Source organism: Pongo abelii, chromosome 2 (genome assembly GCF_028885655.2).
Source record: "Pongo abelii isolate AG06213 chromosome 2, NHGRI_mPonAbe1-v2.0_pri, whole genome shotgun sequence".
Taxonomy (NCBI): domain Eukaryota; kingdom Metazoa; phylum Chordata; class Mammalia; order Primates; family Hominidae; genus Pongo; species Pongo abelii.
In genome coordinates, this window is record NC_085928.1 from 9,820,174 (window position 1) to 9,833,174 (window position 13,001).

General features: G+C 45.8%; 1 protein-coding gene across 1 annotated transcript in view; it reads right to left on the reverse strand.

The window, feature by feature from the left end:
- Positions 1–5,027: 5,027 nt before the first annotated feature.
- KBTBD12 (kelch repeat and BTB domain containing 12) overlaps positions 5,028–13,001 on the reverse strand; it is a 70,331-nt gene continuing 62,357 nt past the window's right edge. Inside the window, exon 5 of the mRNA XM_024245040.3 lies at positions 5,028–5,209. Within this exon, the coding sequence (XP_024100808.1) occupies positions 5,028–5,209 (182 nt within the window). The remainder of the gene's footprint in view (positions 5,210–13,001) is intronic.

The window sequence follows — 13,001 nt, forward strand, 5'->3', positions numbered from 1 at the left end:
AGAAACTACCCTACTGCCGTGAATGACAACCTTGTCACCTGACATCCCAGGGACCAGGGACTGTCTGAGTCCTCCTCTTTGGCAGGGGTAACAAATGCCATCCCAAGAGAAGGTGGCGTTGTGGGGGAAGATTGGAGTACTACTTAGGAAATCCTGAGCTACAAGTAACTCAAGGTGGCCTGAACAATAAGAAACATTTATTGTAACAATTAGCATCTGGCAAAAAGCCTCCTACCTGGTTGGTTTAGTGGCTCAATTACATCACCAAGGCCCCGGATTCTGCAGGGCCCGTCTCCCTCTATGGATCACCTGTGGCAGTCTCCAGCCACCTCTGTCACCACTGCAGGGTGGTGGCTGCAGTTCCAGGGGGCAGGCCGACTTGCTAAGCAGAAAATAGCCCATTTCTTCCTCAACATCACTTTTAAATGTGAGAGAACCTTTCCCTAGCCCCTCTGCAAACTTCCCTTTATGTCTCTTTGGCCGGGATTGTGCCACATGGCCATGTTTAACTAACCCCTGGTAAAGGAATGGGATTGTTATGTTTATTGTTATGCCTGGGTTGTGCTGGGCATATAAGCTTGGTCAGGGTCCTTGTCTCTGTAAATGAAGAAGATCAGGGACACACCCGACTGTCTGCTAGGTAGGCGAGTGGGTGACGTGAATCTACACCCCAGGGCCTCCTCTCCTCTCTTGGTGACCCCAGGTGGGCCAAGGGTGAACAGCCGAAGCCACTGGGTAGTGGCTCTGTTTTAGGAACACTGATGGAGGGGAGGTCCCCTTGCCAATAGGGTACTCCCTGTAAGATTTTCTGGTCTTTGATTTTGGCTGACTGGCCATTCTTTTCTGGCCAAAATCCTGGCCTGTCCCTGCTCTTTGAATCTGACAGCAAACACAGACATCCTCCATCCTGGGCTCCACCCAACCCACACTGTTCTTCTGATCCCACTGTTCAGGTTCGCCCAGGCTCCCCGCAACTTGGCCCCCAACACGCGTCTTGCTGGACTGGCAGGCCTGCTCCACCCTGCTCAGTGGCTCTGGGCTGTGGATGATGTTCTTAGAAGACTTCCTTGCCTGAGACCGTGTTGCTGGGGCGTAAAGACCCAACTCTCGGTGTGGCCTCAGGTCTTTTGTGAAAGGCGTCAACTTTTTTTTTTTTTTTTGATGGAGTTTTCGTTCCTGTTGCCCAGGCTGGAGTGCAATGGTGGGGTCTTGGCTCACTGCAGCCTCCGCCTCTTCGGTTCAAGCGATTCTCCTGCCTCAGCCTTCCAAGTAGCTGGGATTACAGGCATGCACCACCACACCGAGCTAATTTTTGTATTTTTAGTAGAGACAGGATTTCATCATGTTGGCCAGGCTGGTCTTGAACTTCTGACCTCAGGCGATCCACCTGCCTCGGTGTCCCAAAGTGTTGGAATTACAGGTGTGAGCCACCACGCCCGGCCTCTCTCCAGTTTCCTGGCTGCCCTCCTGTGCAGCACCCTGGGGATGCCCCTGCTGCCCCAGCCGTCTCACAGCCCTGCCCCGGGCCTGCTGCTTGTCCCCTGGCCATCACTCCCCAACTCAAGGGACCCTCAGCATCTCCTGGAACTGCAATGTGAAAAACAAAATGAAAGTGATCTTTTATTAGTAAAAATTTATTCCTTAAGTTCAAATGTGAAACATTTGCTCGTTATGAAGTCAGGGAGAACAATGCCACCGTGTTGAACACACTGGGGCAGGCTGTGGTTGACAGCTGCAGGCTTCTGCCAGCCTAGCATCCAAATTACTTCCTTATTGTGTTTCCTTGCTCAGTGTCAAACAATCCTGTCACAAAGATAAGAATTAGCAGATAGTAGAAGTTTTAAGCCCATCGTGCAGTACTGCAACAGCCTTCTATTAAAGTGAAAACAGGAGTGATAGGAATATATTTCAAAGTTGAATTTCTAACGATATCTGGCTGCAGGTGGGAAGGGTCATGTTGTTTTTAATTGCAAATACAGAAGTCAGACAAGAAGCACCAAGAACTTAAAATAAGCACTAACCCAGGCAAGCAATCTGTTGTATGGAATCAAAGAAAAATCAAGGTCAGACATCTGAAATCTGTGAAGCACCGGTTTCAACCTCGGGGATTCCTCAGAAGAAGTTTGAGAAATCCTGCCCTTGATGCCTGCTTCCCTTCAGTGCTAAGCCAGCTCCTGGCCACTGCCCTCCTGGCTCCAGCAGAGGTCATGCCCCTTCTTGGTCCTCCCTCGGCACTCTCTGGAAAGTTCCACTGGGACACTGCCCAGACCTCGCATTAGACAGGAATGATGTTTACCCATTTATCTTGCCTCCCACAGGCGGGTGATGATCTCACCTAGTGTGACCCTCAAGTGCCTCTGCTGAGCTGCCGCGGGATCCTGAATGTGTCCATCGAGGGCATTGGGGGCCTCAGATCCGAGTAAACCTTGCTTAACTCTCAGCTGCCAACTGGAGGAGCCAAGCAACAGGGTATGGGAAATTAAGAACCATCTCAGCCAGGTGCAGGGGCTCATGCATGTAATCCCAGCACTTTGGGAGGCCGAGGCGGGCAGATCACGAGGTCAAGAGATCGAGGCCATCCTGGTCAACATGGTGAAACCCTGTCTCTACTAAAAATACAAAAATTAGCTGGGCGTGGTGGCGGGCGCCTGTAATCCCAGCTACTTGGGAGGCTGAGGCAGGAGAATCACTTGAACCCGGGAGGTGGAGGTTGCAGTGGGCCGAGATCGTGCCACTGCACTCCAGCCTGGCGACAGAGAGAGACTCCGTCTCAAAAAAAGAAGAAAAAAGAAAAAAGAAAAAAAGAACCATCTCAAGCCATATGCACATCTGCCCCTAAATCCCAAGGGACTGCACTAAAGCACTGAGTCTGTTTTGGGCACCTTGCTTTGGGAAGTGCTGACTGCAATGATAATGACAGTGATGATAATAATGGCAGCTAAAACATGCTTATTATTTCAGGATTTCATAGGCACTTTGCTCAGCACTTACTCAATCCTCACACCAACCCTATAAAGTATATATTAATGTTTTCCTTCCCACTCTGCACATGAGGGAAACAAGGCTTTAGAAAGGTCATCTTGCCAAGTTCACATGGTTAGCTAAGTAGGACAGCTGGGGCTGGAACCCAGATCTTGAACCCAAAACATCTAGGAGATATGCCATGACATGCCAACAAGGCCTCCTTGAGCCAGGGGGACATGGCAGCTTTCTGGACTGTTCAAGCTGGTGGAGTAGGCAGAGTGACTATGTGAAGAGGAATGCAGGGAAGTGGAGGCCCTGTGGAGGCCATCCTCAACCCTGGCCACCGACAGCCAACACAGCAGCTAGGAGGAACATCTTTGTAGCAAGAAAAAGAATGCACAGATCATGACCATCCACTGGGGAAAGAGTAAGCTCACTTTAACTCAGATTCCTGGACATGCTCGGGGCCCAGGCACTCTGGCTAAGAAACACTGCCCCATGCCAGCCACCCAAAAGGTCACCCACATGCCAGGTACTGTGAGTACACTTGGGGCACAAGTGCGAAGAGGAAGGTGGGAACCCCACCCTCCCAGAATCGAGCCTACTTGGGGCCAACCTACGCTGGGTCTCCTGGTCCCTCTCCTTGGTGGCAGAAATAGGTTTCCAACAGGCTCCAGTTTTGGCAAGACCTGCCTGTCCTGCCTGGTGGGCAGCTGGAACCTGGGGGGCACAGGCTAGCGGTCATCACAATCACACAGCTCAGCACCAAAGAAAGCTGTCTCTACTTAGGGTTTGTCTCCCTCTGAATTTACTGACCACTCCTGCTTCCAAAAGAGCCTTGTGCAATGTGAAACTCTTTAGAGAAGTTGCTGAAGAACAGCTATGAAGATGCCCTCATTGAATCCACTGTGCTTCCAGGATTAGAGACGGGAAGTAAGATAGACGGACTTCCCATGTGTCATTTAAATGTTATTTCTAACATATATTTTGGAAGTGACTGTCTTCTGATTATGCTCAATTGTGGGCTGAAGTGGGTGGCTCCATCTTTATTGCAAATGCCGGGCCACGGGGTTGGCAGCAGCTGGAGGAGATGCTGCTTCCCCTGTCCTCAGCCAGAGCCCTCTCTGTCCCTGGCTTGGGTGGCTTGGGCGAGTCCTGTTCAGCCAGGACTACCCTGCAGAAAGTCATATGTGTCTGAGAGGTGGGCAAAGGCAGCCTGGGTAAGCCCACTCCAGGACACTCCCTGCTAGCCCCGGAGTGGACCAGGCTGCAGAACCCCACATCGCTGTCCCAGACAGAGTCAGCCCAGGGCAGGATTCTCTGGCCACTGTGGTCTGGCTTGAGTGCCTTGGTTGTTAGGGGCTGGTAGCACAGCTAGCCCTGCTGCTGGGTGGCGTTGCTTCAGTAGAAGGGGGATTCTGAAGGAGAATGGCCAGTGTTTATAAGACTGAAGCTGGAACAAAGCACAGAGAGAAGTCTCCCTTAATTCACGATTTTGAGACAATTCCCTGGCTTACAGACCAGGTCCAACTCCTCATTCTTCAGGCGTTGGTCATCTAGCTATAACCTACTTTTCCAGCCTTGACCACAAACCCTGTGCCCCAGACAATCTGGCCCAGCCAGGATGCTGCAGACAGGCACGAGTTTTCTGTCTCTGGGCCCTTGCTCGGCTGTTTCCATGAACTCATCATTGACTGCACCCATGGGACCACTTCCTCCTCATTCTTTTGGGGCCCCAATAAAAGGTCTGCTTCTTGGCAGTGCTGTTCATGGGTCCCCAGCAGAGTGAGACCCTCCATCTGCTGCTTTCCTGTGGCCCTGTGCCCCTCCTGTGGCCGTCATCACCTCTTCTTTGTAGTGTCTTATTTACCCTATCAGACTGGAAAGTCCCTGAAGGGAGACTCCCCATGCTCCCCGCCCAGTGCCCAGCACACACTGCTTCTTCACACACAGGCCACTACGCATGCAGTGCACGTGACTGGCATGACAGAGATGCTGTGGGCCCTCTCCGTTCTGAAGGCCTTGTTTGCAGACACAGCAGGAGGTCCTCCAGCAAGGTCACCTCAGTGCTCATTGCCTTCTTCCACCAAATCTGAAGGTGGGGGGATGAGGTCTCGGGGATTCATCCTGGCTACCAGGCAGACATCATAGCTGTCATGCATGAGGACGTTGATGGCTACAACATTCCACTGGTTTTCCCATGGGTCCAGTTCCAATATTTCTTTGGAGATAACCTCATGGCGATCTGAAAAACAGCAAAGTGGGAAGACAAAAATCTCACGTAGGTATTAAATTCAGAGGCCATCAGAACCATACTGAGTAACTTCCTCCAAAAGGCAATGTCTTAGTCCACTTGCTGTTACTGTTAACAGAATACCCAGGACTGGGTAGTTTATCAAGAAAAGACATTTATTTACTTGGCTCATGATTCTGGTGGCTGGAAAGTTCAAGACTGGGGATCTGCATCTGGTGGGAGCCTTGGCTGTTTCAACTCATGGCAGAAAATGGAAGAGGAGTGGGCATTTGCAAAGAGGTCACTGGGACAGGGAAGGAGTAAAAGAGAGAAACCAAGAAAGTCAGACTGTTTTTTTTGAGACGGAGTCTTGCTCTTTCACCCAGGCTTTAGTGCACTGGTGCGATCTCGCTCACTGCAACCCCCGCCACCCGGGTTCAAGCAATTCTCCCACCTCAGCCTCCTGAGTAGCTGGGATTACAGGCACGTGCCATCATGCCTGGCTAATTTTTGTATTTTTAGTAGAGACAGGGTTTCATCATGTTGGTCAGGCTGGTCTTGAACTCCTGACCTCGTGATCTGCCTGCCTCAGCCTCCCAAAGTGCTGGGATTACAGGCATGAGCCACCGCTCCCGGCTGCCAGACTATTTTTAACAGCCCCCTTTCCCAGGAACTAATCCATTCTTATGAAAGCCCAAGTTCACCCCCAAAGGAGGGTGTTAATCTATTCATGAGGGATCCATGGCAAGACACCTCCCACTAGGCCCTACCTGCAGCACCGCTACACTGGGGACCAAATTTCAACATGAGTTTCAGAGAGAACAAACTCAAACCACAGCAGGACTTAAGCACCAAAAATTAATTAACAACTGAATAAAGATACTTTAAATGGAAGACAGTGTTCCTGATTTCTAAGAAACGAAGAAAGGCCACGTTCACAATTCAGTCAAAAATTATTCAAGAAGTTCTGACAGGGCATGCCGTTGTCTCCAGTTGAAAAAGTGTTCCAATGTCATATGAATGATTTAGCAATGTTGCGAACAAGGGTTGAAACTGCCCTATTTCCACCCCCATAGAGGAAGCGTGGCTGGAGTCATGTGGCCCTGGGCTAGCGCTGCCCTCTGAGCTTGTGTTTGGGATAGGGATACTAACATTCAGCTGGGGTCCTGTGGAAACACAGCACACTCCACCTGGACAACATGAAGAGTTCAGTCAAGGGACCTTTAGAACGCTGTGAGTGGGGCTTAGGAAGGCCCGTGGGGGATGGCATAGTACCCAGGACTAATCACAGCAAGGGGCTGTCACTGTCCTTAGACCTGGAGGGAGAGGGAGGGAGTGAGCACTGGAGCTGGGACAGGAGAGCTGTCTGGGGAGCAGCACCTGGCTTGAGCAGAGAAAGATGGACACAGCCATCCTTAGCAGGGAGGCAGCAGGGAGGGAAAATACCCTGCATTTTCTATCTTTTTATGTGAAAGTCAGGTGCAGGCAAGGGAGAGGCTCAGGAAAACAAGGTTTCTTATCCTCACAGATCCCAGAGGCAGGATGCAGAAGACAGGAGTGAGGGGAAGGTGCAGGCCGTGAGAGAGTCCAGGCAGAGGAGAGTGGACACCTTAGGACTGGCTGGTTTGAATAATTTCAGTGGGTGTGGGGACAGGAGTGGTCTCTAGTTGCCTGGTGCCTAGCCCTGGGATGACTGAGGCAGAAGCACACTGTCTCCTGGGGTGTCGGGGCTGGACAGAGGAGGTGTGGCTCTAGGCTGGCTCGTGTGCACAGCAAAGACGTGCTCCAGGTAGAGCCCTTTCTTGTCCTTAAGGACTGGCCAGCCTGGGGAGGGCAATCATTCCTCAACCAGAAAGGTCTCTTAAGATGTCAAAACATCACAATGTACAGAAAATTTAAAATCTTTACAACATACCCTGACTCTCCTTTCTTTTCACCTGATAATTTCCTGCTCTTTCCTCCTACTGACTGAACCATCCAGAAGCCAGAGGGGAAAGGTACCATTATTGCTGTCTATAGAGGCCAGCCTGGAAGGACACAGCGAGAGGTGGGGGAGGGTAGGGGTGAGTGTGGAGGGACAAATGGAAGATTTCCAGCTTGGACACCTGTTTAACAATTTTATGGTAATTAAAGAAGACAATGCGTGTAAAGTGCCCAGCCTCGTTTCAGCATGTGGAAGTCAATTTTTGAAAATGATCCGCGTGTGCTCATAAAGAATGTATATCCTGTAGCTGTTGGCTGTGGTGTTCCACATGTTCATTAGGCCTTGTTATTCAGCTTTTCTACATATTTACAGGCACCTGCCACCACTCCCAGCTAATTTTTGTATTTTCATTAGAGACGGGGTTTCACCATGTTGGCCAGGATGGTCTCAATTTCCTGACCTTGTGATCCGCCTGCCTCAGCCTCCCAAAGTGCTGGGATTACAAGTGTGAGCCACCGTGCCCGGCCAAAAAGACAATCTTTCTTACACCTGGGTGTGTATCACAAACACGCTGGAGAAAAAGTGGGAACTTTTGAGGAAAACTGGCAGGACACTGGATTACAGAATTTCTTTCCTCCAAAACCTAATGAAATAAATCCCCAATCCCCAGAAATACTTGCACCCACTAACCAATCTCAGCAACATCAAAAGTGGGATAAACTGTTTCTAGAAGTAATTCTATTTATGTCAGAATCTGTTATGTTAATAATAATGACTATTTATTGGATAGTATTAGGTGCTTTAAATGTATGATCTCATTTAGTCTTTTGAACAATCATCTGTGAAGGATTTATTGTTTTTTCCATTTTGTAGAAAAGGTAACAGGTCCAGAAAAGCTAATTAACTTGCCTCAGGATTGACAGCTGATACATGGCAGAACCAGGCTCTGAAGAAGCACATGGAACAAGCTATCTTAGACAGTCTAGAATTTGGGATGTGTATCAGAAAATAGTAAGGGATTATGTGCATTTTTTAGGTGTGAATTTGGCACAGTAGGTGTATTAAAATATCCATCCAGTTAGAGATGGATATTAATGTATTTTTGGATAAAATGGCCTGATTATTAGATTTGTTTTAAAGTACTCCAGTAAAGAAAAGTAAAAAGAAGAAAAAAAAGTATGTTTGGAAATAAGAACAGCAAAATTGTTGAAGTTGGTGTGGTCAGATTGGCTTAACTGTATTATTGTTTCTAATTTGGTATATAATGTTAAATTTCTAAAAATGAAAACCAACCAAAAATCTAAAACAGAATTTGTATAATTTTGATTGGATTTTTATTAAATTTATAAATCAGATTGGTAAAGGTAACATCTTAACAGTTTTCTAATCATGCAGCATGATATATTTCTCAATTTTGGGAGTGGGAGAAACGTTTTATGTCTTTCAACGTAATTTATTTAAAATAACCCAATGGCTGACTCAGAGTACTGCATTCCTCCTGGCCACAGAGGGGTGGTTTATGGATGGAATTGTAATCCAATCGAAGACAACTACACTTGGCCAGGCACAGCGTAGGCACACCTCTAATCCCAGCACTTGGGGAGGCCAAGGTGGGCAGATCACTTGAGGTCAGGAGTTTGAGACCAGCCTGGCCAACATGGTGAAACTCCATCTCTACTAAAAATACAAAAATTAGCTGGGCTTGGTAGCGCCCACCTGTAGTCCCAGCTACTCGGGAGGCTGAGGCAGGAGAATCACTTGAACCCAGGAGGTAGAAGTTGCAATGAGCTGAGATTGCACCACTGCATTCCAGCCTGCGCGACAGAGCGACACTCCATCTCAAAAAATAAAAATAAAATGAATAAAATAAAATAACCCAATGATTACACTAGCAGTGCCAAAATTTGGGAATTCTGTTAGACCTCTTACCTCAAACCAAAAACTTTGAAATGTGCTAGAGACAGATTAATTTGAACCAACCTTGTTTTATCTTCTCTTGTTCTATCTTCTTGAAATGGATGCTTAGTTCCTTTTTTTCGTATTTCAATGTCTTCTAATATGTGCACTTAAGGCTATACATTTCTTCTGAGTACCTCTTTTTAGAAGATTTCTGGTGCGGTTCAAATTTCTCCATAGTTTGCAATCTCAGGCCTAATTTCTGCTTTAACCAAAGACTTATTTAGGAAAATGTTTTAACATCTCCAGCTGAGTGTATGTGTTAGTACACGCATGTGCACTTGACTACCCTTTCACTGAATGCTTCTAATTTAATTGCATCATAGACAGCACATATTGCTTCTATAATTTGTATTTTGGGAAATATATTGAGATTTTCCTTTGCCCTAATTTATGGTTAGTCAGAGTATGTGTTCTATAAGTGTTTAAAAGGAAGGTATAGGTTTTGTTTGCTTGGCAGAGGATTCTATATTTCTATGACATTTAAGTTGCTAATTATGCTATTTAAATCCTTGATACCAGTTGCTGTCCAAGATAACTCACTGTGATGAGGGAAATGTTCTGTAATCTGTGCTGTCCAATACAGTAACCACTGCCCATATGTGGTGTGGAGTAATTTGAAATGTGGGTAGTGAGACTGAAGAACTGATTTTAAAATTTTATTTAATTTTAATTAGCTTAAGTTGAAATTCAGATAGATGTAAGTGGCTGCTGACCATTGTGTTGTGTTGGGCAGCTCAGTTCTGGATCTCTTTTTGCTTTAGTTTTAAAAAATCGATTTGATCCATGGAGTTCTGAAAAAGTCCATGCAAATTTTGCGGATTTATCCATTTATGTTACTATTTCCAATAGTTTCTGCTTTATATATTTCAAAGTTGTGTTGTTAAATGCACAAGGGATCACGCCTGTTATTTCAGAGTTCTTCGTAGCAACAACAGAAACCAATGTTGGCCGACTTTAGCAAAATGGGGATTTATTGGAAAGAATGCATTTCTCCAGACTGAGGAGAGCTAGAGGCCCAATCTGGCCAGAGAGCCACCACTGCTCCTTTGCACTGCCTGCTGCAGCTGGTGGGCACAACTGCTGGGCACACTGCTGTCCCCTCTGGGTCCTGGAGTGAGAAGCTGCTTGGCACAGCACTGGGACTGTCTGTCAGAGTGTAGCTGAGGAAGGCCCCTCTTCCGGCCTTCCAGTAGGAGCAGGGCACTGCATCCACTGTAAAGGGAGAGGGTTTGGACAACAGGTGGCCTAAACAATGACAGGTGTCTGGTACAACTGTGACATCTTCTCGATTATCTTCCTACTGTGGTGAAGTAGCCTTCCCCATCTCATTCACTGCACATGTCTTGCAGTGCATCTTTTACCATTGCCATGGCTGGGTTTTGCTTTTGTTTTAGTTGGATGAAGGCTTTCAGTGTCCTTATTCAAATTAACGCAGGCTGGACCTTTTAAAATTTCAGAGTAGATAGATTTTCTGCAATAATTTGTTCATTTCAGTGTTTATTAGGGAGGTTTTTTTTAAAACCATGTATGCATATCACATCTTTCTTAAGAAATCTCTTATTTACAGGGGATGAAAATCATCACATTAATGCAAAATAAAGAAGCTCCTCAGAGAGTTTTCTAAACTGTGAATGAGAATGTGCTAGTTGGCAGATCTCTCCTATGGCCTCAGAGATGAACTCTCAGGAAGAACACACATGTCAACATTTCACCAAAAAGAGCCTGAAGACTTTGTGCATCTTCTTGGGGTCATTCTTGGTCCTCTCCTAAGTTTTCACCCTAGCAGAGCTCCTAAAGCACTGCTTTAGGAGAGCAGGCCAACTTTAGGAGAGCGTACCAACTTTATCCCTGTCTTGCTTAACTTATTTTTCTGTCTTTATTTTCCCTTCATCTTGTTTCCTGATTGACTTTCATTTCTACCTGGCTGTGTTTGATGCTATGTGTGTTGTATTTGATCTTTTGTGTTGAAGATGTGATGGCCCATGATAAGCCATCTTGAATCTCATTCTGTCATGCATGAGTGGGTGTATGAATAAATCACTTTAGGAGAAAGTGATTGGTATTTGTAGCACCTATTTATGTGAGTTTGGGTTCTTGAGGTATTATCCACTAACAAGGAGGAAGAAACAGGAGGATGAATCCGTGTTAGCACCATTCAATTCGGTTAACTTTCCAAAAACAGGCACACTTAAAGCACTGATTAAGGCAGTCAGGAAACTACCCTGCACCTTGCCACCCCAATAGTAAGCAACTGAAAACACTGTTTTATAGGAAAACAGACACAGATACATTATGGAGTAAATAAGAAATTGACATGTTTTCTTGAGGTAAACAATAAGATGTCAAAGAAATTCCCTGTGTATGGTAGGCTGCCGTGGGCCGCACTTCATGATCTTTAGGGGGCGCTCTCTGTTGCTGGAGGTACTTGAGTGGGGAAGTTTGAGAAACAACGCTTTAGTCTAAATTTCATCCTTGAACTCAGACTATCAGAAAACTGAAGCCGTCGGGTGCTTTTTCGTCCCATGTAGATTTCCTCTGACTTGCTCTTTGGTGAAATATTAACTTGCTATTTTATTTATTTTAGGAATATTATTGAGGACATTTCCCACTACCCTATGTGAGGCTATGGGGAGAAGTTTCTCTCATGTTTAAAAGATGTGTGTCCTCTAACAAGGGATTTGTTCTTTCCTGGAGGATACTGCAAGTCTGTAACAGAACATGCTTTTTCCTTTTTGCTCTAGGCTCTAGTGAGATCAGAGATAAACTGGTGGTCCGTATATGGCCAGTGCACAATAGCTTTGGAGCATACTTACATACCAACTTTACCCCTGTTTTGCTTAGCTTATTTTTCTGTCTTTATTTTCCCTTCATCATTTCTATCTGGCTGTGTTTGATGCTATGTGTGTTGTATTTGATCTTATTGTGTTGATGATTTGATGGCCCATGATAGCCATCTCGAATCTCATTCTGTCTTGCATGAGTGGGTGTATGAATAAATAAACCATACAATGAGTAACTGACCCCAGGCTAACTTGGCTTGCCCAGCTGGTTGGCTTGTCTTTGAGTAAGGGGTGGTACCTACCCTCCCTAGTGGTGAAGGAGCTACCTGTCAGTGAAAGGGGCAATTTAACAGCCCCTGACTCAAATAAAAAAGGGAGCATCATGAGTGTCACAAATGGGCATGACCAGCAGATGGCCCTGGCCAGCGGAGGAGGCTGACCATCCATCAAGTAGGCCAAAAAGAAACGAATGTCTGTGTGTATGTAGTTGCTTATCTGCAAATGAAATGGAACAGAGGAGTACAGTTCTTTATTGTTCTCTAGCGTATACAAGCATCATTATAAAAGGTTGCATAGCAACATTCTCTGTGTATGAACTTATCACAGATTTTATATTTCTATCAAATTAAAAGAATGGATATGTAAAGTCAATTTTTATTAAGGGATAATTGGTATTTCATGTAATGGATTATAAATGAACTCTAACTATTCTGGGTTTATTTATAAGACATATAGAGTGTTTTATGCATCAAATCACATATAAGAGTTAAAACAGGAAATGGCTCTTAGACCTTTTTAGAAAATGCATTAAGCTTTCTTTAAACACAAGTGGAAGGCCTATGAGATGAAATTATCTGATAAAGGTTAGGCCCTTGACCAGCAAGGTTGGAAGAGTGTGGTAGTCTACCAGTGTGGTTCAAATGCTCAGCCTACACGTACGTATGCAGACACAAATTCTGGTATTGCCATTCTAAGTACCTAGGAGGGTATGTCCACTCAGCTTTTTATTATTTTAAAACTTTACATACAGTAAAACTAACTTTTTGGGGAGTCTACAGTTGCAAGAGTTTAACACGTGTAGATTTGTGTAGCCACTATCACAATCAGTTTCATTCCTCCAAGAAACTATTCTCTGTCCCTG